This window comes from Zootoca vivipara, chromosome 9 (assembly GCF_965207765.1).
Source record: "Zootoca vivipara chromosome 9, rZooViv2.hap1.1, whole genome shotgun sequence".
In the NCBI taxonomy this organism is placed as follows: Eukaryota; Metazoa; Chordata; class Lepidosauria; order Squamata; family Lacertidae; genus Zootoca; species Zootoca vivipara.
The window spans coordinates 70,593,802-70,619,162 of NC_142592.1; the positions used below are offsets into that span (position 1 = coordinate 70,593,802).

General features: G+C 46.4%; 1 protein-coding gene and 1 pseudogene across 1 annotated transcript; both read right to left on the minus strand.

Annotated features, from left to right (window-relative positions):
- Positions 1 to 3,862: 3,862 nt before the first annotated feature.
- On the minus strand, positions 3,863 to 5,299 carry LOC118077418 (large ribosomal subunit protein eL33 pseudogene; annotated as a pseudogene).
- A 4-nt stretch (positions 5,300 to 5,303) lies between these two features.
- On the minus strand, positions 5,304 to 21,001 carry LOC118077419 (uncharacterized). Its single transcript, XM_088651802.1, is given in 5 exon segments — positions 5,304 to 6,782; positions 9,857 to 9,861; positions 13,819 to 16,460; positions 16,963 to 17,107; positions 20,863 to 21,001. Coding segments are annotated over 3 exon segments (3,999 nt in total). The 5' UTR covers positions 16,334 to 16,460; positions 16,963 to 17,107; positions 20,863 to 21,001.
- Between the last annotated feature and the right edge of the window lie 4,360 nt (positions 21,002 to 25,361).

Consider the following 25,361-nt stretch of genomic DNA (forward strand, 5'->3'; position numbering starts at 1 on the left):
GGGGGGGTCCTCGTGGGGACCCCCTGGGTGGGCGCCCCATGTCCCCCCCTGCCAAGGCGCCTAAGGGGCCAAGGAAAGCCCCCTTCGCAGCACCGTGCAGGGATCCAGGCCCTGCCGATGGGACCCACGAAAGGCGCTCTGGGGAGCTGGCGGGGGGGGGTCTCTGGGTCCTTTTCTCCCACCCCCCACGCGGCCCCTTTACCTCTTTGTCCTCGCTCCCGATTCTCTTTCCCACGGGGGGGGGATTTCCCCTGCCGCCCCTCCTCCCCTTTCCGAAAGCGCGCGCCCCTAGAGCTACGGCGCAGAGGAGCAATCCGGCGTAGAAGCTCCACTTCCGGGAGAAGCAGGCAGTTTCGGAGGGGGGCTTCCCCCCCCTCATTTTTGGAGCAGAAGCCGGATGGCGAGGAGGAGGAGCAACATATTGGGGAGGGGATTTGGGATTGTGGGGGCGGGGTGAGGGAAGGATATGCCGGGAGGGGAGGAATTTTTTGGGGGGAGGGGAATGTTTCCCCCCCGTCTCTTCCTTCTGTGGATCAGGAGAGCGGGGGAGGGGCTGATCCCAGCAATCCAATTGCAAAGTGGGGTCCCCCCCCCACAACGTTTATGTTGCAAAATCCTCCCCACCCCACCCCACGCCATAAGCTTAGAACCGTCTGTGTTTTAGGTATTGGTGCTGTTCAAACCAGGAATGGGGGGCAGTTATACAACTCCCCCAAAATCCCAAGTCCCTACTGTTATGGATATTGTTGTGTCATGGGTTTCTTAATAGTAGTCATTCAGTGACAACATCTTCATGATGTTGTTGTTGTTTAGTCGTGTCCGACTCTTCGTGACCCCATGGACCAGAGCACGCCAGGCACTCCTGTCTTCCACTGCCTCCCGCAGTTTGGTCAAACTCATGTTCGTAGCTTCGAGAACACTGTCCAACCATCTTGTCCTCTGTCGTCCCCTTCTCCTAGTGCCCTCAATCTTTCCCAACATCAGGGTCTTTTCCAAGGATTCTTCTCTTCTCATGAGGTGGCCAAAGTATTGGAGCCTCAGCTTCACGATCTGTCCTTCCAGGGAGCACTCAGGGCTGATTTCCTTAAGAATGGATAGGTTTGATCGTCTTGCAGTCCATGGGACTCTCAAGAGTCTCCTCCAGCACCATAATTCAAAAGCATCAATTCTTCGACGATCAGCCTTCTTTATGGTCCAGCTCTCACTTCCATCCATCACTACTGGGAAAACCATAGCTTTAACTATACGGACATTTCTCGGCAAGGTGATGTCTCTGCTTTTTAAGATGCTGTCTAGGTTTGTCATTGCTTTTCTCTTCATGATAACAGCTCTTTATTTAAGGCAACAAGACAAGACTGACTCTGAGGACAGGAAAGCTACATTTATAGGGACAGGGGACTAGCTAGGAAGGGATACATTTTGGAGGGAACAATATCAGGCAATCACAGTGCTGCCTTTTGGAGGGAACCAATAAGACAGAGGATCCAAATACAGCAGCTTAAATGAACCAATAGTAGCTGAACCAAAAGGCAGTTACTTTACCCTAAAGCACATACAGACAATAGTAATGCAGATATAAAATCCTTTGACTCAATACACAACAGATATTGCAGAAAAATGCCCCCCAACCTTTGTGCTTATAAAACATAGGTTCACATAGTTTCACAAGCACCCCCTCTTCACACAGCCCTCATTTATTTCATTGATATGCCCCCCCCCCCGTAAATAAGGGCTGGCCGGGATCTCGCTCCACCGGAGAGACGCGCTCCCACGCTTTGTATGGGTTGACCGGAAGAATCTATTTTGACCGCTCACTGTGTTCCAATCAATGGCTGTTCCTGAACAGCGTCCTTGGCGGTTGCATGCCAATCACTACAACAGTATTCCAAAGTCTTCCCGTTCACTTACCTCGGGTAAACATACAATGTTTCAGAGTCAAATCGACTGTAATCAGAACTTGTTAAAACCACTACTGGTGAGATAGAGTATCTTTATTGATGGTACTTAAATTCATGAATACTTGGGCCACCTCATGAGAAGAGAAGACTCCCTGGAAAAGACCCTGATGTTGGGAAAGATGGAGGGCACAAGGAGAAGGGGACGACAGAGGACGAGATGGTTGGACAGTGTTCTCGAAGCTACGAACATGAGTTTGACCAAACTGCGGGAGGCAGTGCAAGACAGGAGTGCCTGGCGTGCTCTGGTCCATGGGGTCATGAAGAGTCGGACACGACTAAACGACTAAACAACAACAACAACAACAACAACACACTCACAGGAGGAATGGACTCCATTACAGCCATACCTCTGTTTAAGTATGCCTCGGTTTGAGTATTTTCAGTTGAAGTACTCCGCGGACCTGTCCGGAACGGATTAATCCACTTTCCATTACTTTCAATGGGAAAATTCGCTTCAGGTTAAGACCGCTTCAGGTTAAGTACGGACTTCCAGAACCAATTGTGTTTGTAAACCGAGGTACCACTGTACAAGGCATGGTGAATAATTTTGGCAAATTCAAACGCAAATACAGTGGAGCAATGAACCCCAAATGACTGAGAACTCCCTGCAAACAGCCCCCCTTCCCCCTCTGGACCTAACCAACCAGATCTTTCGAAGTGTGACAAAACACCCTGGATGTTGGGAGCAGTTTCCATACGCCGACTCCTGGGTAGCGGTCCTGAGAGAGAGCCCTACGTGACTACAGAAGTTCAAAGGACAGTATTGTACCTCGCTGATGGTGCCGTGGGCACTGAAGGAGGCAGAAGTAATCAAAGCCCAAAAGAAAGAGCACTTTTCCAGAGGAGAGGTGGAAAAGAAAGAACCCCAACGGCTCCCGTATCAGCCTCTTATTGGCCAGAGCGACAGTTTGGAATTTGGATTTGATATCCCGCTTTATCAGAACCCGAAGGAGTCTCAAAGCGGCTAACATTCTCCTTTCCCTTCCTCCCCCACAACAAACACTCTGTGAGGTGAGTGGGGCTGAGAGACTTCAGAGAAGTGTGACTAGCCCAAGGTCACCCAGCAGCTGCATGTGGAGGAGCGGAGACTCGAACCCGGTTCCCCAGTCTAGTCTACCGCTCTTAACCACTACACCACACTGGCTAGACCTAGAGCTAGGAGTTTTGATAGCCTTTGGGGGCATACAACACCCGGGATCCAAGCCTTCTTCCCTTGTCATTTCCCCAGCTGGTGCCTCCCCCCCCCTTCACCCTGCCAGTCCATGACAGCAGCAGCAACAACAACTACAATAAAATCAGTACAATAACAATATGCACTGTGGTCCTCTAGCTGGAAGAATAATAACTTCTGGGACAATGGAAAAGTACTATCATCCCCAAACCCCAGAATAAGCAGCAGCTCTGGGGTGCCCCATGGGGTTCATGAGTGAAGATGGACCCACCAGGAGACTTCCCTGGTACCTGCAGCCCCTCCTTCTCCCTCTTGCAATTAGACTTAGGGACGGGGAATCTCCCATTAAATTACAGTATTTTAAGTTTTCTTCAGAACATGTAGGAGGCAGAGACAAGTTCTAGTGAAGAAGCAGTGTTTGGTGGGGGTGACAGAATTTGGTGCAAAAACCAGTCACACACCTATGCACCCGTCTTGCATGCCTGAGTACAGCAACTCCAGGGCATGAGCCAAGTAGCACCGGGATAGGGGCCACGTGTAGAGTAATTCCCACACTGAGGTTAAACACACACACAGAGGCAGCAGGACTTCTTCGGTAATAGTTTACTGAGCTTTCAAAGCATACAGTTCTCAATGGGTCCCCAGTGAGGCACAAAACCAAGCTCCTGAGAGCAAATCCAGTTTCAGAAGTAAAAGAATACAGCTCACAGAATTATTATTTGGGGGAGGGGGATGAGTTGCTGCCAGGAACATGGACCACAGCTTTATTTTTAAAATAATCTGTTGCTTCAATGCCTTAAAAACAACGAAGGATTTTCTGGTTGTAGAAGAGTGTTTTCCTGAGCCTCAAGGACAGGAAACAAAAAGGCAAGGCAAGACCAAATACACAAAAGTGCAATACAGGCTTAATGTTATTTTCACTCTAAATTTAGACTCTACATGGATACAGCATCACTTGGATCCTGTGTCGAATGGCCTTGGCAGGTAGGTTGGAGCAGAACTTTGCCCGCACCATGCTGCTGCTTCCGTGGGCACGGGTCACCTTCCCCCAGATCACTCTGGTCTTGTTGGGTTAGCCGCCAGGAGTCATGGTGTTGTTTTTTGCTTTGTACACATAGGCACATATCTTGCCGAAACAGAATTCTGTCTCATTACAGGAATAAACACCCTCAATTTTCAGAAAAGCTGTGTGTGCTCTCTCTGGTTTCGGAGACCTGGCTTGTAGCCAGCAAAAGTGGCCTTGGACCACAACCTGCCAGTCGTGGTGTTGTCTTGAAGTCCTCTTCCCAGCAGGCCTCAGCAGCACCGAGCCAGGATGGCGGCGAGAAAGCAGCACACAGGATATCTAAGCGAGGCACACACACACCGGCAGAAGGGAGCAAGGGAGGAGAGAGGCTGGAATGACACAGGGCAACGGAGGTGTGTGTTTCGTTTCCTGTCATCTGGGAGGGAACTCAGCAACTTGGCATCTGCAGGGGCTTCATGAAGAAAAGCTTTCTGCTGGTTGCTTCCAGGCAAACGTGCATCCCAGAAACACACACTGTGATTCGCGGTGTATTGCCATATCAATTGTTTTTCAAAGGTTATCATGATGTGATCTAGAAACCGGTATTGGACGAGATATCAATATATCACTCAGCCCTAATCCTCACTCCCCACCAGCAATCTAGATTCCCCCTCATTATCAAAATTTACTTTACATCTTAGATTATACTCACATTGTTTAACATTTCCTTCAATATTTTATTACTGTTCAGTTTTACATATAAACACCAGGACTTCACATACATGTCATGCTTTTAAGACTGATTTCCTGCTGAGTTCATTGCTGTGAAGAAAAGAGTGGACTCTGAGAGGAAGTCGTTCCGCACTCCATACATCTAAATGGGTTCTCCCCTCAGAATCCCTAGATGTTTCATAAACATTCCGTTATAACTAAAGCACTTTCTGCAATCTTTCCATTTAAACTGTTTCTCCTCTATGAGTTGTTGATGGTTTGTAGGGTTTCAACTCCTAAGGTTCTTCCTGTCCGTGAGTCCATTGATGTAAGACGTCCACTAGGGCTGACCCTCTACCAACCTTCCTGACATTTATATGGTTTGTCTCTTGTGTGAGTTTGTTGACGTAAATCAAGGGTTCCACTCTGACTGAAGCTCCTTCCACAGGCCATACATTTAAATGTTATCTTCCCTGTGTGTCTGCTGATGTTTTCTAAGATTTCCACTCTCACTGAAGCTTCTTCCTCATTCCATGGATTTAAAAGGTTTCTCGTCTGTGTGAGTCCATTGATGTATATTGAGGTGTCCACTCTGGCTAAAGCTCTTTCCACACTCCATACATTTAAATGGTTTCTCCCCTATGTGAGTCCATTGATGTATATTGAAGTGTCCACTTTGGCTAAAGCTATTTCCACATTCCATACATTTAAACGGTTTCTCCCCTGTGTGAGTCCGTAAATGTATATTGAGGTTTCCACTCTTACTGAAGCTCTTTCCACACTCCAGACATTCATAGGGTTTTTCACCACTGTGAGTCCGCTGGTGTAATTTAAGGTCTCCATTCTGACTGAAGCTCTTTCCGCACTCGATGCATTTAAATGGTTTCTCCCCTGTGTGAGTCCGTTGATGTATATTGAGGTTTCCACTCTTACTAAAACTCTTTCCACACTCAATACATTCATATGGTTTCTCCCCTGTGTGAGTCCGTTGGTGCATTCTAAGACTTGCATTATCACTAAAACTCTTTCCACACTCCATACATTTAAATGGTTTTTCTCCTGTGTGAGTCCGATGATGTATATTGAGGTGTCCACGCTGGCTAAAGCTCTTTCCACACTCCATACATTTAAAAAGTTTCTCCCCCGTGTGAGTCCATTGATGTATATTGAGGTGTCCACTCTGGCTAAAGCTCTTTCCACATGCCATACATTTAAATGGCTTCTCCCCTGTGTGAGTCCATTGGTGTATATTGAGGTTTCCACTCTGGCTGAAGCTCTTTCCACACTCCATACATTTAAATGGTTTCTCCCCTGTGTGAGTCCGTTGATGTATATCAAGGTATCCACTCTTACTGAAGCTCTTTCCACACTCCATACATTCATAGGGTTTTTCACCTGTGTGAGTCCGCTGGTGTAATTTAAGGTCTCCATTCTGACTGAAGCTCTTTCCGCACTCCATACATTTAAATGGTTTCTCCCCTGTGTGAGTCCGTTGATGTATATTGAGGTTTCCACTCGTACTGAATCTCTTTCCACACTCCATACATTCATAGGGTTTTTCACCTGTGTGAGTCCGCTGGTGTAATTTCAGGTCTCCATTTTGACCGAAGCTCTTTCCGCACTCCATGCATTTAAATGGTTTCTTGCCTGTGTGAGTCTGTTGATGTCTTCTAAGGTGTCCACTCTTACTGAAGCTCTTCCCACACTCCATACATTCATATGGTTTCTCCCCTGTGTGAGTCCGTTGGTGTATTCTAAGGCTTGTATTCTCACTAAAACTCTTTCCACACTCCATACATTTAAATGGTTTTTCTCCTGTGTGAGTCCGATGATGTATATTGAGGTGTCCACTTTGACTGAAGCTCTTTCCACACTCCATGCATTTATAAGGTCTTTCCCCTGTGTGAGTCCGATGATGTATATTGAGGTTTCCACTCTGACTGAAGCTGTTCCCACACTCCATGGATTTAAATCGTTTAATATGCATGTGGGTTCTAAGTTTTCCACTATCAGTGAAACTTTTTCTACTCTCCATACCTTTAAATGGTTTCTCCTCTGTTTGAGTTCCTTGATATGAACTATGTGTTCTCATTCAGCAAAGCATATTCCACATTTAACACATTTTAATGACTATTCCTAGTGAAATGAAAGGTGTCCCGTCTTCCGGAATTCTGACTGTCTTCTCCATCACCTTCTTCTGAGTTGGAGGAAAGGAAATCCTGTTTGGGTTTCAAGGAAGAGAACAAAGGGAAAGAGAGCACATCAATGGCCATTAGCATCTTCTCCTATTTCAACATTTCCTACATACTCCCACGTCCTACCCATGTTCCCAATTTTTAGGAAATGAAGTTGCAATGTTGTCAAATGATAGCAATTCATGAGCAACTTTCATAATCCTCAATCAATGTTGATACAGCATCATGCTTTTTAAAAGAATGATGTGCTGTCTGATCTTGTGCCTGTCTTCTGACGCAGGACTATCCTAAAATGACACTGAAAAGCAGGATATTCAAGGCAAATAGATAACTCTACTTAGTTGAATATGTAGTACCTTGAATAAGTAATATTGATTCATTAATGGCCTGAATTTATGTTATTTCTGGGGACATGGATTTATTCCTGATCTGTCTTAATTATCATAATTATAGGATGTCTTGGGGTGTTAGAGAAGCGGTAGTACCTTTGTTGGGGGACATGTCATGCACCTTTTAAGGTAAGTTATCCACCCTTGGTCCCCACTCTGCACTCAACTCTCACCTGTGGCTTCCAGAAACTGTCAGCATGCAACAGGTTCCGCAATCATAGGAATAGATTCAACCGGCCGGCTAAACCAGGTGAGGATAGCTGATGGGTCTCAAATCCTTGGTGGGTTGGGGAATTCTGCTGCAGGTGAAGGCAGGCCCTGGTGGAGGGAGAGAACAACAGTGAATCCCTGTCAAGAAGGCAGATTTTGCAGAGGAAAGTGAAGGGCAGATGGGGCTCGTCAACCAGGGAAGGGAGTCCATCGAGAAGGAAAACTCTTGTCCTAAACCTTTGCTGCCTCGTGGGTTATTTTCAGGAGAAGAAAAGGCTATGGAGGAAAAGCTACACAAATCCAGGGCGGAGTCTCTAAGAGGGTTGGATGTGCCCTGCACACCTTCTTCATGCAACTCCTGCAGCTAATCTGGTGCCAAACCTACTGCTCTGCTTTCCTTGGCACCATATCAGCCAGGCTGAGAAGGAGGTCTTGTTCTCTAGGCAGCCCAGGACCCCAAACACTCTGCCCATGTTTCCATTGCTGCTAACACAGCAGTTTCAGGCAGAGAGATGAGCTCAGACCTGTGGATCAAAGTCTCTCCGATGTGGAATAAGGGAAACAGAAGTGCCGTTTACATCATACATCACTGTAAAAGTACGTGAAATATTTGTCTTTTGAAGAAAAGACCACCAAGTATGCAATGGCCCCTTCAAAGCTAATCAAAGTATTGTGCCTGGAGCTTTTGGGATTCAAGCCTCATCATGGGACTGAAACTGCCCTGTTTGTGCTGATGTATGATCTCCAATAGGCTAGAGACAGAGGGGAAAACGCTTTCCTGGTTCTGCTGGATCTCTCAGCGTTTTTGGAGACATTTGTCCATAGTATCCTTCTGGACCCTCTAGGGGAGTTGGGAGCTGGGGGCCCTGTTATGCAGTGGTTCCCCTCCTTCCTCCTGGGCCATGTCCAAAAAGTGGTGTTGGGGAGGAATGTTCAGACCCCAGGGCTGTCACTTGTGGGGTGCTTCGGGGCTCTGTTCTCTCCCCCATGCTTTTTAATATCTACTGTATATTCCGGCGTATAAGATGACTTTTTAACCCCGGAAAATAGTCTCAAAATTTGGGGGTCGTCTTATACGCTGGGTACTGTTCGCTCAGCAAGTCCCCCTCATGCTGCGCTAAACCGGGGACTCACCGAGCAGCGATGGGACTCGCCGAACAGCGCCAGAAATCGCTTCTGAGCATGTCCTGATGTCTGCACATGCTCAGAAGCAATTTCTGGCACTGCAGACCTTTTTTGATATGGGCAGTGCTGCCCATAGCCAAAGTATCCACGGCGCCAGAAATACCTTCTGCAGCTGCGATGACGCGATTCCGGCGCCTCTCGTCAAGTCCCCGCTGCGCCAGAAATCGCAAGTACATAAAATATAGAGAATATCCCAAACTCTATATTTTAACTTGAAAATTAGGGGGTCGTCTTATACGCCCAGTCGCCTTATATGCCGGCATATACGGTATATGAAGCTGCGGAGAGAGATCATCAGGGGGTTTGGACTGGGTTGTTGTTGTTGTTGTTGTTGTTGTTTAGTCGTGTCCGACTCTTCGTGAACCCATGGACCATGGGCTGGGTGTCCATCAATATGTGGGAGATACCCAGCTCTTCCTCTTTTTTAAATTGGAACTAGTGAATGCCCTGTGTATTAGGAAATAATATTGGGGAACACTGGGTATTAAGAGTGCTAACATAAATCATTGGAAGGACAGATCGTGAAGCTGAGGCTCCAATACTTTGGCCACCTCATGAGAAGAGAAGAATCCTTGGAAAAGACCCTGATGTTGGGAAAGATTGAGGGCACAAGGAGAAAGGGACGACAGAGGATGAGATGGTTGCACAGTGTTCTCGAAGCTACGAACATGAGTTTGACCAAACTGCGGGAGGTAGTGCAAGACAGGAGTGCCTGGCGTGCTCTGGTCCATGGGGTCACGAAGAGTCGGACACGACTAAACGACTAAACAACAACAACAACATAAATCATATACCCCCGTTTCCCAGTGGCCCTTCAAAGTACGCCTCACGCAGAGTTTACAGAAAAACAAAATATGCAAACAGAAGTTGACTTGGCTAAAATACACCACCAAGAGTTTAAAGACCGACCTAGCATGAAACCCCTGACTAGCTGCATACCTGCTTAAAGTATACAGATGAAAAACAAAAGGTTGGCTTTCTCTAACAGAAAAACAAACTGACTTGGAAAAGACTTTAAACTAAAGATAAACGCTCTCTCTCCCAGCAACTTCACATACCCACATTCCAACCCTTCAAACCTCCCACCATACTACCACACAAAATGCTGTCCAACAGAGCCTTATATACATGGAGTAGAGCCCACCCCTGTGAGCAATTAAAGAGAAATTACCGGCACCTGTTTTTCTTAAACAGACAGTATTGACATTAGACCGGCTCAAAAGCAACTTTGATTATTCAAGAAACCCAACACTGTGTTGGTCCCTGGAGGTGGTTTGAGGATGGATGGTGGCTAACAGATTGAGGTTGAATCCTGACAAGACAGAAGTACTGTCCCTGGGGAACAGGGGGCGGGCAGGTGTGGGGGACCCCCAAGTCCTGATGGGGTAACTGTGCCCCTGAAGGACCAGGTGTGCAGCCTAGGGGTCATTTTGGACTCACAGCTGACCATGGAGGCGCAGGTCAATTCTGTGTCCAGGGCAGCTGTTTATCAGCTCCATCTGGTATGCAGGGAGAAGAAGGAGGAGGAGGAGGAGGCTGAGACCCTCCTTCCCTGCAGACTGTCTTGCCAGAGTGGTGCATTTGCATTTCCGGCTTGGACTACTGCTATGTGCTCTACATGGGGCTACCTTAGCTGTTTTTGCTGTGTCGCCTGACCACTGGGAGGGAAGGAGGAGGAGGGAATGTTTCTTTGTACTCTGTGTGTAAATCACTTTCGTTTTTGCTCGAGGAGAGCAATCATGCCGTCGTGCTCTCCCGGTCAGTTGTTTCTCTTTCTGTAAATAAAGCAATTAGTTTAGTAGAAAGAAGCTGTTCTTCGTGATTTATTGTGAGCTGCTTTCTGCAAGATCACACAAGCTTCCAGCTACGCAAGGAGAGACTCTGCAGCTTCTTTGCCGGGGCCGCAGCTAAGGAAGCGGCTGGACTGTTGTGATGTTTGGCAAAGACCTAATGAGCTAATCAATCACTCATTAGGAAGAAAACTTCACACCTGTTGCGCTACAATAAAGATTGTGTTCTACTGACCACCGGTTTGCTCCAAATTCCTTGACTGGAACTTCCTTTTTTTTACTGACCACATAGACCAGGCATCCCCAAACTGCGGCCCTCCAGATGTTTTGGCCTACAACTCCCATGATCCCTAGCTAACAGGACCAGTGGTCAGGAATGATGGGAATTGTAGTCCAAAACATCTGGAGGGCCGAAGTTTGGGGATGCCTGACATAGACCCACGGGAGACTTGCACCACACTGAGCTGGGCTGTTGAGTAGTCTCCCAACCTGGGATTTTCTTATCACTGGCCATCACCTTTGAGTATAGGGGTCAGTACCCTATATTCCTCCAGCAGGAGAGATTGTGGGGCTTCCTTGCCCGCTTCCATTCAGCTCCGCCATTCCCAAGTGGTGCTTCTTCTTCAGCCATTGTGGGAGAGGGTGGGCTGGAAACTGAAGTGGCTGCCCTTTGAGTACGCTTCGCTTCGCTTCCTACTGACGTCAGTCTCTTGGATTGGGGCCAGCTTTCCTCTTCAGTTTCCCTGAATGCTGAGCAGGGTTAGATGTGTGGGGAAGTGAAATTCACCCCATAACTTTTCTGCAGGTTTCCCTCGGCTGCACAGAAGGAGGGAGGGGAAACATATACTAATAAACGGACAGTTCTCTGAATGGAGAGGAGCAAAAAAGTGGGGTCCCCTAAAGATCAGGATTGGGACCTGTGGCTTTTCAACTTGTTCATAAACGATCTAGAGTTAGGAGTGAGCAGGGAAGAGGCAAAGATTGTTAATAGCAGCAAATTCTCCAAACAGAGAGATGCAAGGAGCTCCAAAAGGAACCTCTCCAAACGGGGTGAATGGGCAGAAAATACAGTTCATTGTCAATGAGATTAAAGTGATGCATGTTGGGACAAAAAAAAAAAAACCCACACCCATTAATATAATGTACAGGCTCATGGGGTCTGAACTGGATTTCTCTGCGTGCTCTAGTTTCCTCCTCGGGTTGCAACACCTCCCCTCCTTGTCTGCTCCCTTTTCTCCCTTTTTCTGCTCATCATCTTCCTACCGCCAGTTCCCCGGCTCTGAGCCTTCTTCCCTTTTGTGTTCCCCAACTGGTTCCCCCCCCCCTTTCACCCCGCCAGGCCATGACTGCAACAGCAGCAGCAACAGTAAAATCAGTAGGATAGTAATATGCACTTTGGTCCTCTGGTAGGAAAACTCCATAGCTGCATAATTGAATAATAACTTCTGGGACTATGGAAAAAAATCTTATCCCCCCCAAACCCCAGAATAAGCAGTAGCTTATGTGGTTCCTGAGTGAAGATGGGGGCCCCAGGAGACTTTACTGGTAGCTGCAGCCCCTCCTTCTCCCTCTTGCAGTTAGGCTTGGGGGGGGGGAATCTCCCATTAAATTAAGTTATCCTCAGAATGTGCGGGGGGCGGGATGACGTTCTGGTGAAGAAGCAGTGTATGGAGATCATGCAGGGCTGGGGGTGACAGAGTTTGGTGCAAAAAACAGTCTGACACACAAACACCAGTCTTGCATGCTTGAGTACAGCAACTCCAGGACATGAGCCAAGTATCAGTGGGGAAGGGGCCACATGTAGAGCAATTCCCACGCTGAGGTCAAGAACACACACAGGAACAGCAGGAATTCTATTCAATAATAGTTTACTGAAGTTTCAAAGCATACTGTTCTCACTGGGTCCCCAGTGAGGCACATCCAGTTTCAGCAGTGAAAAAATATAGCACACAGGATATCTAAGTCAGGCACACACACCGGCAGAAGGGAGGAGAGAGGCTGGAACAACACACGACAATGGATGTGTGTGTTTCATTTCCTGTCATCTGGGAGGGAAGTCACCTACTCGGCATCTGCAGGGGCTTCACGAAACAAATCTTTCTGTTGGCTGCTTCCAGGCAAACGCACATCACATTTCTGAAAAATAAGTCATTTCAGACTAATCTGATCTCATTTTTTGACAGAGTTACAAGCCTGGTAGATGAAGGGAATGCTGTGGATGTAGCCTATCTTGATTTCAGCAAGGCCTTTGACAAGGTGCCCCATGATATTCTTGTAAAGAAGCTGGTAAAATGCAGGCTAGACAATGCTACCATTCAGTGGATTTGTAACTGGCTGGTTGACAGGATCACACTTCAAAATTACCTTAATAGATTAGACAACTGGGCCAAAGCAAACAAGATGAATATTAATGGGAGAAATGTAAAGTACTACACTTGGGCAAAAAAAATGAAAGGCACAAATACAGGATGGGAGACACCTGGCTTGAGAGCAGTACACGTGAAAAGGATCTAGGAGTCCTGGTAAACCACAAACTTGACATGAGTCAACAGTGTGATGCAGGAGCTAAAAAAGCCAATGCAATTCTGAGCTGCATCAATAGGAGTATAGCATCTAGATCAAGGGAAGTAATAGTACCACTGTATTCTGCTCTGGTCAGACCTCACGTAGAGTACTGTGTCCAGTTCTGGGCACCACAGTTCAAGAAGGATACTGACAAGCTGGAACGTGTCCAGAAGAGGGCAACCAAAATGGTCAAAGGCCTGGAAACGATGCCTTATGAGGAACGGCTTAGGGAGCTGGGTATGTTTAGCCTGGAGAAGAGAAGGTCAAGGGGTGATATGATAGCCATGTTCAAATATATGAAAGGATGTCATATGGAGGAGGGAGAAAGATTGTTTTCTGCTGCTCCAGAGAAGCGGACACGGAGCAATGGATTCAAACTACAAGAAAGAAGATTCCACCAAAACATTAGGAAGAACTTCCTAACAGTAAGAGCTGTTCGGCAGTGGAATTTGCTACCAAGGAGTGTGGTGGAGTCTCCTTCTTTGGAGGTCTTTAAGCAGAGGCTTGTCAGGCATATGTCAAGAATGCTTTGATGGTGTTTCCTGCTCGGCAGGGGTTTGGACTGGATGGCCCTTGTGGTCTCTTCCAACTCTACAATTCTATGATTCTATGATTCTATGAACCATTTTCACTCTGACTGAAGCTCTTTCCACACTCCATACATTGAAATGGTTTCTCCCCTGTGTGAGTCTGTTGATGTATATTGAGGTGTCTACTCTGGCTAAAGCTTTTTCCACACTCCATACATTTATATGGTTTCTCTCCTGTGTGACTCTGTTGATGTCTATTGAGGCATGTTCTCTGACTGAAGTTCATTCCACACTCCATACATTTATATGGTTTTTCACCTTTGTGAGTTCGCTGGTGTATTCTAAGGCTTATATTGTAACTGAAGCTCTTTCCACACTCCAGGCATTTAAATGGTTTCTCTCATGTGTGAGTCCGTTGATGTCTATTGAGGTTTCCACTCTGAATGAAGCTCTTTCCACACTCCATACATTTATATGGTTTCTCTCCTGTGTGAGTCTGTTGATGGCTTCTAAGGCTTGCATTGAAACTGAAGCTCTTTCCGCAGTCCATGCATTTAAATGGTTTCTGTCCTGTGTGAGTTCTCTGGTGTCTTCTATGGCTTGTATGGTAACTGAAGCTCTTTCCGCATTTCATGCATTTAAAGGGTTTCTCTCCTGTGTGAATCTGTTGATGTATTCTGAGGTGTCCACTCTGACTGAAGTTCTTTCCACACTCCATACATTTATATGGTTTTTCACCTGTGTGCGTTCGCTGGTGTATTTTGAGGTTTGAATTGAAACTGAAGCTCTTTCCACACTCCATACATTTAAATGGTTCCTTTCCTGTGTGAGTCCGTTGATGTATACTGAGGTGTCCACTCTGACTGAAGCTCTTTCCACACTCCTTGGATTCATATGGTTTTTCACCCATGTGTGTCCGCTGATGTATTTTAAGGTCACCATTCTGACTGAAGCTCTTTCCGCACTCCATGCATTTAAATGGTTTTTCTCCTGTGTGAGTCCGTTGATGTATATTGAGGTGTCCACTCTGTCTAAAGCTCTTTCCGCACTCCAAGCATTTAAATGGTTTCCCCCCTGTGTGAGTTCGGAGATGAACATTGAAGTGTCCACTCTGACTGAAGCTCTTCCCACACTCCATACATTTATATGGTTTTTCACCTGTGTGAGTTCGCTGGTGTATTTTAAGGCTTGTATTGTAACTGAAGCTTTTTTCACACTCCAGGCATTTAAATGGTTTCTCCCCTGTGTGAGTCCATTGATGTATACTGAGGTGTCCACTCTGAATGAAGCTCTTCCCGCACTCCATGCATTCATATGGTTTTTCACCAATGTGAGTCCGCTGATGTATTTTAAGGTTTGCATTGAAACTGAAGCTCTTTCCGCACTCCAAGCATTTAAATGGTTTCTCCCCTGTGTGACTCCATTTATGAGTTTTAAGAGTTGCATTCTCACTAAAGACCATTCCAAACTCCATACATTTATATGGTTTCTCCCCAGTGTGAATGGGTTGATGTTTTCTAAGGTGTCCACTGTGACTGAAGACCTTTCCACACTCCATACATTTAAAAGGTTTCTCCCCTGTGTGAACCCGTTGGTGTTTTCTAAAGCTTCCATTGTAGCTAAAACTCTTTCCACACTCCACACATTGAAATGGTTTCTCTCCTGTGTGAGTCTGTTGATGTCTATTAAGTTCTCCATTCTGACGAAAGCTCTTCCCGCAATCCATGCATTCATTTGGTTTTTCACCCATGTGAGTCCGCTGATGTTTTTTAAGGTCACCATTCTGACTGAAGCTCTTTCCACACTCCATGCATTTAAATGGTTTTTCTCCTGTGTGAGTCTGTTGGTGCCTTCTAAGGCTTGTATTGTAACTGAAGGTCTTTCCGCATTCCATGCATTTATATGGTTTTTCACCTGTGTGAGTTCGCTGGTGTGATTTAAGTTCTCCATTCTGACAGAAGCTCTTCCCGCAATCCATGCATTCATATGGTTTCTCCCCTGTGTGAGTCTTTTGGTGTATTCTAAGGCTTGTATTCTCCTTAAAACTCTTTCCACACTCCAAGCATTTAAATGGTTTCTCCCCTCTGTGAGTTCGGAGATGACTATTGAGTCGTCCACTCTGACTGAAGTTCTTCCCACACTCCAGGCATTCATATGGTTTCTCCCCTGTATGAGTCCTGTGATGTTTATTGAGGTGAACACTCTTACTGAAGCTCTTTCCACACCCCATATATTTAAATGGTTTCTCTCCTGTGTGAGTCCGATGGTGTATATTGAGGTGTCCACTCTGACTGAAGCTCTTCCCACACTCCATACATTTAAATGGTTTATAGCTTGTGTGAGTCTGGTGATGTCTTCTGAAGTGTCCACTCTGACTGAAGCTCTTCCCACACTCCATACATTCATATGGTTTTTCCCCTGTGTGAGTCCGTTGATGCATATTGAGGTTTCCACTGTGACTGAAGCTCTTCCCACACTCCATGCATTTAAATCGTTTAGTATGCATGTGGGTCCAGTGGTGGGTTCTAAGCTTTCCACTATCAGTGAAACCATTTCCACTCTCCATACCTTTAAATGGTTTCTCCTCTGTTTGAGTTCCTTGATATGAACTATGCGTTCTCATTCAGTGAAGCAAATTCCACATTTCACACATTTTAATGCCTATTCCCAGTGAAACAAAAGGTGTCCTATGCCCCGGAATTCTGACTCTCTTCTCCATCACCTTCCTCAGAGTTGGAGGAAAAGAAATCCTGTTTGGGTTTCAAGGAAGAGAACGAAGGGAAAGAGAACACATCAACGGCCATTGGCACCTTCTCCTATTTCAACATTTCCTACATACTCCCACGTCCTACCCATGTTCCCAATTTTTAGGAAATGAAGTTGCAATGTTGCCAAATGATAGCAATTCATGAGCAACTTTCAGAATCCTCAATCAATGTTGATACAGCATCATGCTTTTTAAAAGAATGATGTGCTGTCTGATCATGTGCCTGTCTTCTGATGCAGGACTATCCTAAAATGACAATGAAAAGCAGGATATTCAAGGGAAATAGATAACTGTACTTAGTGGAATATGTAGTACAGTACCTTGAATATGTAATATTGATTCATTAATGGCCTGAAATTGTGTTATTTCCGGGGACATGAATTTATTCCTAATCTGTTTTAAATATCATAATTATGTGGTGTCTTGGGATGTTAGAGGAGCGGTAGCACTTTTGGTGGGGGACATTTCATGCACTCAGCTCTCACCTGTGGCTTCCAGAAGCTGTCAGTGTGTAACAGGGGCCGCAATCCCAGGAATGGATTCAACCGGCCGGCTAAACCAGGTGAGGTTAGCTGATGGGTCTCAAATCCTTGGTGGGTTGGGGAATTCTGCTACAGGTGAAGGCAGGCCCTGGTGGAGGGAGAGGATGAGAACAATAGTGAATCCCACAGTTAAGAAGGCAGATTCTGCCCTTGCTGCAGAGGGAAGTGAAGGACAGATGGGGCTCGTCAACTGGGGGAGCCCACCAAGAAGGAAAACTCTGGTCTGAAACCTCTGCTGCCTCGTGGGTTATCTTCAGGAGAAGAAAAGGCTATGGAGGAAAAGCTACACAAATCCAGGGCAGAGTCTCTAAGAGACCTTCTTCATTCAATTCCTGCAGCTAATCTGGTGCCAAACCTACTGCTCTGCTTTCCTTGGCACCATATCAGCCAGGCTGAGAAGGGGGTCTTGTTCTCTAGGCAGCCCAGGACCCCAAACACTCTGCCCAGGTTTCCATTGCTGCTAACACAGCAGTTTCAGGCAGAGAGATGAGCTCAGACCTGTGGATCAAAGTCTCTCCGATGTGGAATAAGGGAAACAGAAGTGCCGTTTACATCATACATCACTGTAAAAGTACATGAAATATTTGTCTTTTGAAGAAAGACCACCAAGTATCCAATGGCCCCTTCAAAGCTAATGAAAGTATTGTGCCTCACGCTTTTGGGGGTGCAGGACCAGGACAGCTTCTGCCACCATGATCCTTCCAATTGGGTTTGAGGCCTCATCAGAAAGTGGTGGTGGGGGAGGAGTGCTCAGACCCCTGGGCTCTCACTTGTGGGGTGCCTCAGGGCTCCGTCCTCTCCCCCATGCTTTTTAATATCTACATGAAGCCGCTGGGAGAGATCATCAGAGGTTTAGGCAGGGTGTTCCACCAGTATGTGGGTGATACTCAGCTCTTCCTCTCTTTTAAATTGGAACCAGTGAAGGCGCTGAATGCTGAATGTCTGGGGGTGTTTGGAGGATGGATTGTGGCTAACAGATTGAGGCGGAATCCTGACAAGACAGAAGTACTGTTTGTGGTGGAAGGAGGTGGGCAGGTGTGGAGGACTCCCTGGTCCTGAATGGGGTAACTGTGCCCCTGAAGGACCAGGTGCGCAGCCTGGGAGTCATTTTGGACTCACAGCTGTCCATGGAGGCACTTGTCATTTCTGTGTCCAGGGCAGCTGTCTGCCACCTCCATCTGGTATGCCAGCTGAGACCCTACCAGCCTGTGCAGGGGTCAGCAACCTTTTTCAGTCATGGGCCGGTCCACCGTCCCTCATGTGGTGCGCCGGATTGAGAAGGTGATTGGGCTGCATCCGGCCCACAGGCCTTAGGTTGCCTACCCCTGCTGTAGACTGTCTCACTAGAGTGGTGAATGCTCTTGTTATCTCCCTGCTTGAATCCCAAGCCGGAATTAAGATTGCCGGAAGAAATATCAACAACCTCAGATATGCAGATGACACAACCTTGATGGCAGAAAGTGAGGAATTAAAGAACCTTTTAATGAGGGTGAAAGAGGAGAGCGCAAAATACGGTCTGAAGCTCAACATCAAAAAAACCAAGATCATGGCCACTGGTCCCATCACCTCCTGGCAAATAGAAGGGGAAGAAATAGAGGCAGTGAGAGATTTTACTTTCTTGGGCTCCTTGATCGCTGCAGATGGTGACAGCAGTCACGAAATTAAAAGACGCCTGCTTCTTGGGAGAAAAGCAATGACAAACCTAGACAGCATCTTAAAAAGCAGAGACATCACCTTGCCTACAAAGGTCCATATAGTGAAAGCTATGGTTTTCCCAGTAGTGATGTATGGAAGTGAGAGCTGGACCATAAAGAAGGCTGATCGCTGAAGAATTGATGCTTTTGAATTATGGTGCTGGAGGAGACTCTTGAGAGTCCCATGGACTGCAAGAAGATCAAACCCTTCCATTCTTCAGGAAATCAGCCCTGAGTGCTCACTGGAAGGACAGATCGTGAAGCTGAGGCTCCAATACTTTGGCCACCTCATGAGAAGAGAAGACTCCCTGGAAAAGACCCTGATGTTGGGAAAGATTGAGGGCACTAGGAGAAGGGGACGACAGAGGACGAGATGGTTGGACAGTGTTCTCAAAGCTACGAACATGAGTTTGACCAAACTGCGGGAGGCAGTGGAAGACAGGAGTGCCTGGCGTGCTCTGGTCCATGGGGTCACGAAGAGTCGGACACAACTAAACGTCTAAACAACAACATCTCCTGCTTGGACTATTGCCATGTGCTCTACATGGGGCTACCTTTTAAGGTGACCCAGAAACTGAAACTAATGCAGAATGTGGACCTAGACTAGTGACTGGGAGGAGCCGCCGAGACCACACAACACTGTTCCTAAAGGTTCTTCCCTGGCTCCCAGTGCATCTCCAACCACAATTCACACTGTTAGTGCTGACCTTTACAGTGTCCTGGTTGCATTTTTCAGGCAAAGAAATGTACAGTACAGCAGGGGTCAGCAAACGTTTTCAGCAGGGGGCCGGTCCACTGTCCCTCAGACCTTGTGGGGGGCCGAACGATATTTTGGAAAAATTATGAACAAATTCCTATGCCCCACAAATAACCCAGAGATGCATTTAAAATAAAAGGACACATTCTACTCATGTAAAGACATGCTGATTCCCGGACCATCCGCGGGCCGGCGATTGGAACGCATCTGGGCCCCGGTCCTTAGTTTGGGGACCCTTGATCTAATGTATAGAGATTATTCCTAGTCTATCGGTTCAAGAAGTTTCTGGTAGTTCTACTCTGTGTGATTCAAAGCTGTTTTCTCTAGATGGAACATTTGATGTGTTTTCTCTAGATGGAACATTTGAGCAGATAAGGGAGTTTCCTTTCTGCTGAGAGCAGGCGGGGGAATAAGTTGTCATGAGGTTATGCTGAACCTTCCTTGTGTTTGGGAACCAGAGGAAGCTGGTTTGAACTGGAGTGAGCCAGGCTTGTTCTCTCGTCCCAAGGTTACACTGACCTCGAATTCTTTCTGAATTATAAGGCTGAAAGGCGCCTGGTCCCATTTCCCATTCTGCTGTTTCTCTACTCTGCTTGTGTGTTTCGGTATGCTAAGTTAGGGTTTTACTGCAAGTTACATTTTTGCTATTTTTGGGCTCCTGTTATGCTTATTTCTCAGCTGAATGAATTTATTGCTACCTCTGAATGTTTTTTCCTACTTAGCTAACGATACGGCGGACTTGGAGAACATGATGGAGGGGTTAGATCTGCAACCGAAAACCCTCAACAGCCTCGGATAGAGCTTGCAGGAAGGAAGGGGTTCCAGGGATCCCTCTCTGGCCTCCTTGAAGGGGTGACCCATTCCTGGGCGGGAGAGAGAAGCCAAGGTGGCCCCACGGGCGCCATGATGGGGATGTCTCTCCATAGACTGGTCTTCCTCCCCGTGCCCCAGGGATGCTCCCCCTTCTCTTTCTCGCGGAGTCTCCCCTGCACCCAGAGGCCCCCTTGGCTCTCGGCTCACCCCTCGCCCTGCGCCCCCCATCTTTCCATCCGGAGCCTCCACCCCCCCAAGACGAGCAGGGGAGGGACGGGGGGGGTCTCTATTCCGGCGTCCCTCGCGCCCTTTAACCCTTTCATGCCCCGCCTCTCTCCGCGCGGAGCCCACAGCGTCCCAGCGATGCCTGCGCGGGGGAAACGGGGCCCTCGTGGGGACCCCCTGGGTGGGCGCCCCGTGTCCGCCCCGTCATGTCGCCTAAGGGGCCAAGGAAAACCCCCTTCGCAGCAGGCATGCAGGGGTCCAGACCCTGCCGACGGGGCCCACGAAAGGCGCTCAGTCTGGGGAGCTGGCGGGGGGTCTCTGGGTCCTTTTCTCCCCCCCCCGCAGCCCCCTTACCTCTTTGCCCTCGCTCCCAATTCTGATTTCCTTTCAAGCAACATCAAAAGGGGGGGTCCCCTGTCTGCTCCCTCCCCTTTGTAAATGCGCGAGCCCCTAGAGCTATGGCGCAGAGCAGCAATCCGGGGAGAACCTCCACTTCCGGGAAAAGCAGGCAGTTTGGGAGGGGGGGGAGCCGGATTGGAGGAGGAGGGGGGAGGAAGAGGCGCATCGTATTGGGGGCGGAATTGGGGTTGTGGGGGCGGGGTGAGAGGAGGATGTGCCGGGAAGGGAGGGGAGGGAAAGGATTGAGTGGGGGGGGCAGGAGAGGAAGGTTTCCCCCCTTAGTGGATCAGGAGGGCGGCGGCGGGGCTGATCCCGGAAAACCAGCTGCGCAACGTGGGTCCCGACCCTCCTACAGTACAATGTTTACATTGCAAAATCCTTCCCTCCCCCACCCCATGCCATGAGACTAGATCCATCTGTGTTGTGGGGGTGGGTGCTGTTCAAACCAGGAATGGGAGGGGGGCAGTTAAAGGACTCCCCCAATAGCCCAAGTCCCCCCCCCAACAGCCTCTAACTATGGCCAGGACAATGACCCTTGACACAGACCCCAGACATGCACAACAGCCAAGAGGCTCAGAAAAGCAGCCGATACAATCGTAGCAAGAAGCGGATTCCATGAATCCCAGTCCCAAAGAAGGGCAGTGCCAAAGAATGCTCCAACTACCGCACAATTGCGCTCATTTCAGACGCTCATTTCACATGCTTAAAATGCTACAAGGCAGGCTTAAGCAGTATGCGGACGGAGAACTCCCAGAAGTGCAAGCTGGATTTCAAAGGGGCAGAGGAACCAGAGACCAAATTGCAAAAATGCGCTGGATTATGGAGAAAGCTAGAGAGTTCCAGAAAAACGTCTACTTCTGCTTCATAGGCTACGCAAAAGCCTTTGACTGTGTCGACCACAGCAAACTATGGCAAGTTCTTAAAGAAATGGGAGTGACTGATCACCTCATCTGTCTTCTGAGAAATCTCTATGTGGGACAAGAAGCTACAGTTAGAACTGGATATGGAACAACTGACTAGTTCAAAATTGAGAAAGGAGTACGACAAGGTTGTATATTGTCTCCCTGCTTATTTAACTTATATGAAGAATTAATCATGAGAGAAGCTGGACTGGATGAATGAGAATACTACGTGAACTGCTTCTCCATTAAATGCCTTACTATCCAAATGTCTACCAAGACTATTTATTACCTGCAACCAACAACAAAAGACATCAGAGTTTTCAGAGTCGCCACAGCAATTTCTTTCCCAGGGCATAGACTGCCGGGGGGTTGACAAAGGGTGGAAGTTGAATTAGAAGGACATTTTCTCATGTCCATGAGAGCAATGCGAGAATCGATGCAGTTTGCATCACTAAAGAGTTGGATTTAAAAGTGAAGAAAGTTGAGATAGAACTGAGGACTTTGTCGGATCACAACTATGCAAAAGGAAGGATGGCCAACCTTTAGATGGAGATTTAAAGATGACTTCTTGGATGGCCAAGAATTAGTAGACAATACAAAATTCATGTCTCCAGAGATAACACAACTTCAGTGCCTCAACGAATCAATAGTACGTATTCAAGGATGAAGTTTCCAATAAGTACAGTTATCCATTTGCCTTTAATATCCTGCTTCTCAGTGTCACTTTAGGATAGTCCTGCGTCAGAAGACAAGATCAGGCAGAACATCATTATTATAAAGAACAATGGGGGTGGGTGTTTCCATCTGGGATTCCCATGCTCCAACTGCTTCTCCTTCGGGTCAGTAGACAATACAAAATTCTTTTTCCTTCTTTGATATGGCATCCAAAATTTATTTTTTCCTTGCTTCCCTGGCTCTTTGTTTACAGCATTTTGTTGTATAAAAAAACCTCTCATGAAACAAACAAACCTGGAAAGTGGTTGGCATGGCAACTAAGGATAAACCAACAGATGGGAACCCAGGATCCCCCTCAGGACATCACCAGTAAATGTTATAACCACAATAAATGTTATAACAGTTAAGAAACTAAATATGGAAGAAAACCGTGTTGGTCTGAGTCGAAGCAAAATAAAAAAATTCCTTCAGTAGCACCTTAAAGACCAACTAAGTTTATATTTTGGTATGAGCACCTTAAAGACCAACTAAGTTTATATTTTGGTATCTGAAGAAGTGTGCATGCACACGAAAGCTCATACCAAAATATAAACTTAGTTGGTCTTTATGGAAGAAAAGATTGCCACGTATCAAAAACTATTGGGGGGAAACAAAACGAGCTAATATTGAAAATGAGAAGAATTACCTTTCAGACTGGCTACAATACTTTCAAATCAATCAGAGTATTGCAAAAGAAAAATCAAAATTTGAAAAAGAATTAATGCAGAGTGATGGGAAATACATTTCACGTATCTATGACCTGCTGTTGGAATGGGAACTCAAAGAGGAGCAGGTTAAATCAGTAATGGTGAAGTGGGCCCAAGACTGGCTACAATGTCCTGATGGATCAATGAGAAAGACTGTGGAGGGTGGATTTAAAGTTTACCGCCTGTTACAATTTAAGGGGAAACGTCTTTAAAATGATGTACAGGTGGTACCAAATACCAGAAAAGTTAGCCAAGATGTATAAGAATAAATCTTCTAAGTGCGGGAGGTGCAGCACGAAAAAAGGGTCTCTTAATACATATGTGGTGGAAGTGTCCAGAAATATGTAGGTATTGGAATAACATCTATGAAGAGCTTTTAAAATGTTGAAATGTACACTTAAAAAAAGACCAGAAATGTTTTTACTAAATATAATACCAGAGGATATTAAAACCACAAAAGGAATATTGTTAATGTATGGAATTGTAGCGGCAAGAGTCCCGGTAGCGAGAAATTGGAAAAACAAAAACACACCAAACATAACGGATTGGCAAACTTTAATGACAGAATATTTAGTTACCAAAAACCACTGAAAGAATAAGAGGACAAATGAAACAAAAAACACAGAAGGAATGGAGGATGTTTGATTAGTATTTAAAAAGTAATGGTATACCAAGAATCCTAATGGCAGACTAAAGCTGAACCTAATTTGAACTCTATTAAAAATAAATGTAAACAGAAATCCAGAATTGTGCGATAAAATAAGGTTCATATATAGACTACAGAGAAAATAATTGGAAGTCACCACAACGGTGTGGATTGTACATATAGAGAGATGTAATGGTTGTTGTTTTTTCTTGGGGTTTTTTTTTGTATAAATGTATAATAATAATAATAATGATTTTTATTTATACCCCGCCCTTCCCAGTCAAGACCGGGCTCAGGGCGGCTAACAACAAATAATATCAACACAAATATAAAAGAAACAATTCAGTTAAAACACAGATTAATACAATGTTAAAATTCAATTTTAAATTAAAAATCTACAAATAAGATAAAACATTATAAAATAAAACCTTAAAACCTTAGGGGAGGGTAATCGTGGGGTCAGACTGCGTCAGTCCGAAGGCCAAACGGAACAGCTCTGTCTTGCAGACCCTACGAAAAGATGACAAATCCCGCAGGGCCCTAGTCTCCTGGGACAGAGCATTCCACCAGGTCAGGGCCAGTACTGAGAAGGCCCTGGTCCTGGTCGAGGCCAGCCTAGCCACCTTGTGACTCGGGATCTCCAATATATTATTATTTGTGGACCGTAATGTCCTCTGTGGGTCATACCAGGAGAGGCGGTCCCGTAGGTACGAGGGTCCTAAGCCGCATAATGCTGTATGTGATCACAGCATTCCTTTCTAGGTTTCACAGACCGTTTGCTTAATGATCTGCTCTAGAATATTTCCTGGTATTGATGTCAGGCTGACTGGGCGGTAATTGTTTGGGTCCTGTTTCCCCCCTTTTGAAAATAGGGACATTTGTCTTCCTCCAGTCTGCTGGGACTTTGCCTGTTCTCCAGGAATTCTCAAATATTACTGCCAGTGGTTCGGAAATCACCTCTGTCAGTTCTTTTAATACTCTTGGATGTAGTTCATTTGGCCCTGGAGACTTGAATACATCTAAACTAGCCAAGTATCCTTGTACTACCTCATTACTTGTTCTGGGCTGTGTTTCCCCTGCTGAATCATCTGCTCCATATTCTTCAGGTCAGGCATTGTTTTCTTTTTTGGAGAAGACTGAGGCAAAGAAGGAGTTCTGCCCTTTCTCTGCCCCCTGTTCGCATTTCACCATCTTCTCCTCTAAGTGACCCCACTGTTTCCTTGTTCTTCCTTTTGCGATGGACATACCCATAAAAGCCCTTTTTGTTGCTTTTAACCTCTCTAGCAAGCCTGAGTTCATTCTGTGCTTTAGCTTTTCTGACTTTTGTCTCTACACGTGCTGGCTATTTGTTTGAATTCCTCTCTGGTGATTTCCCCCTTTTTCCATGTTTTGTACATATCCCTTTTAAATCTTAACTCAGTTAAAAGTTCTTTAGATAGCCACCCTGGCTTCTTTAGGCACCTTCCATGCTTCTGTCTCATTGGT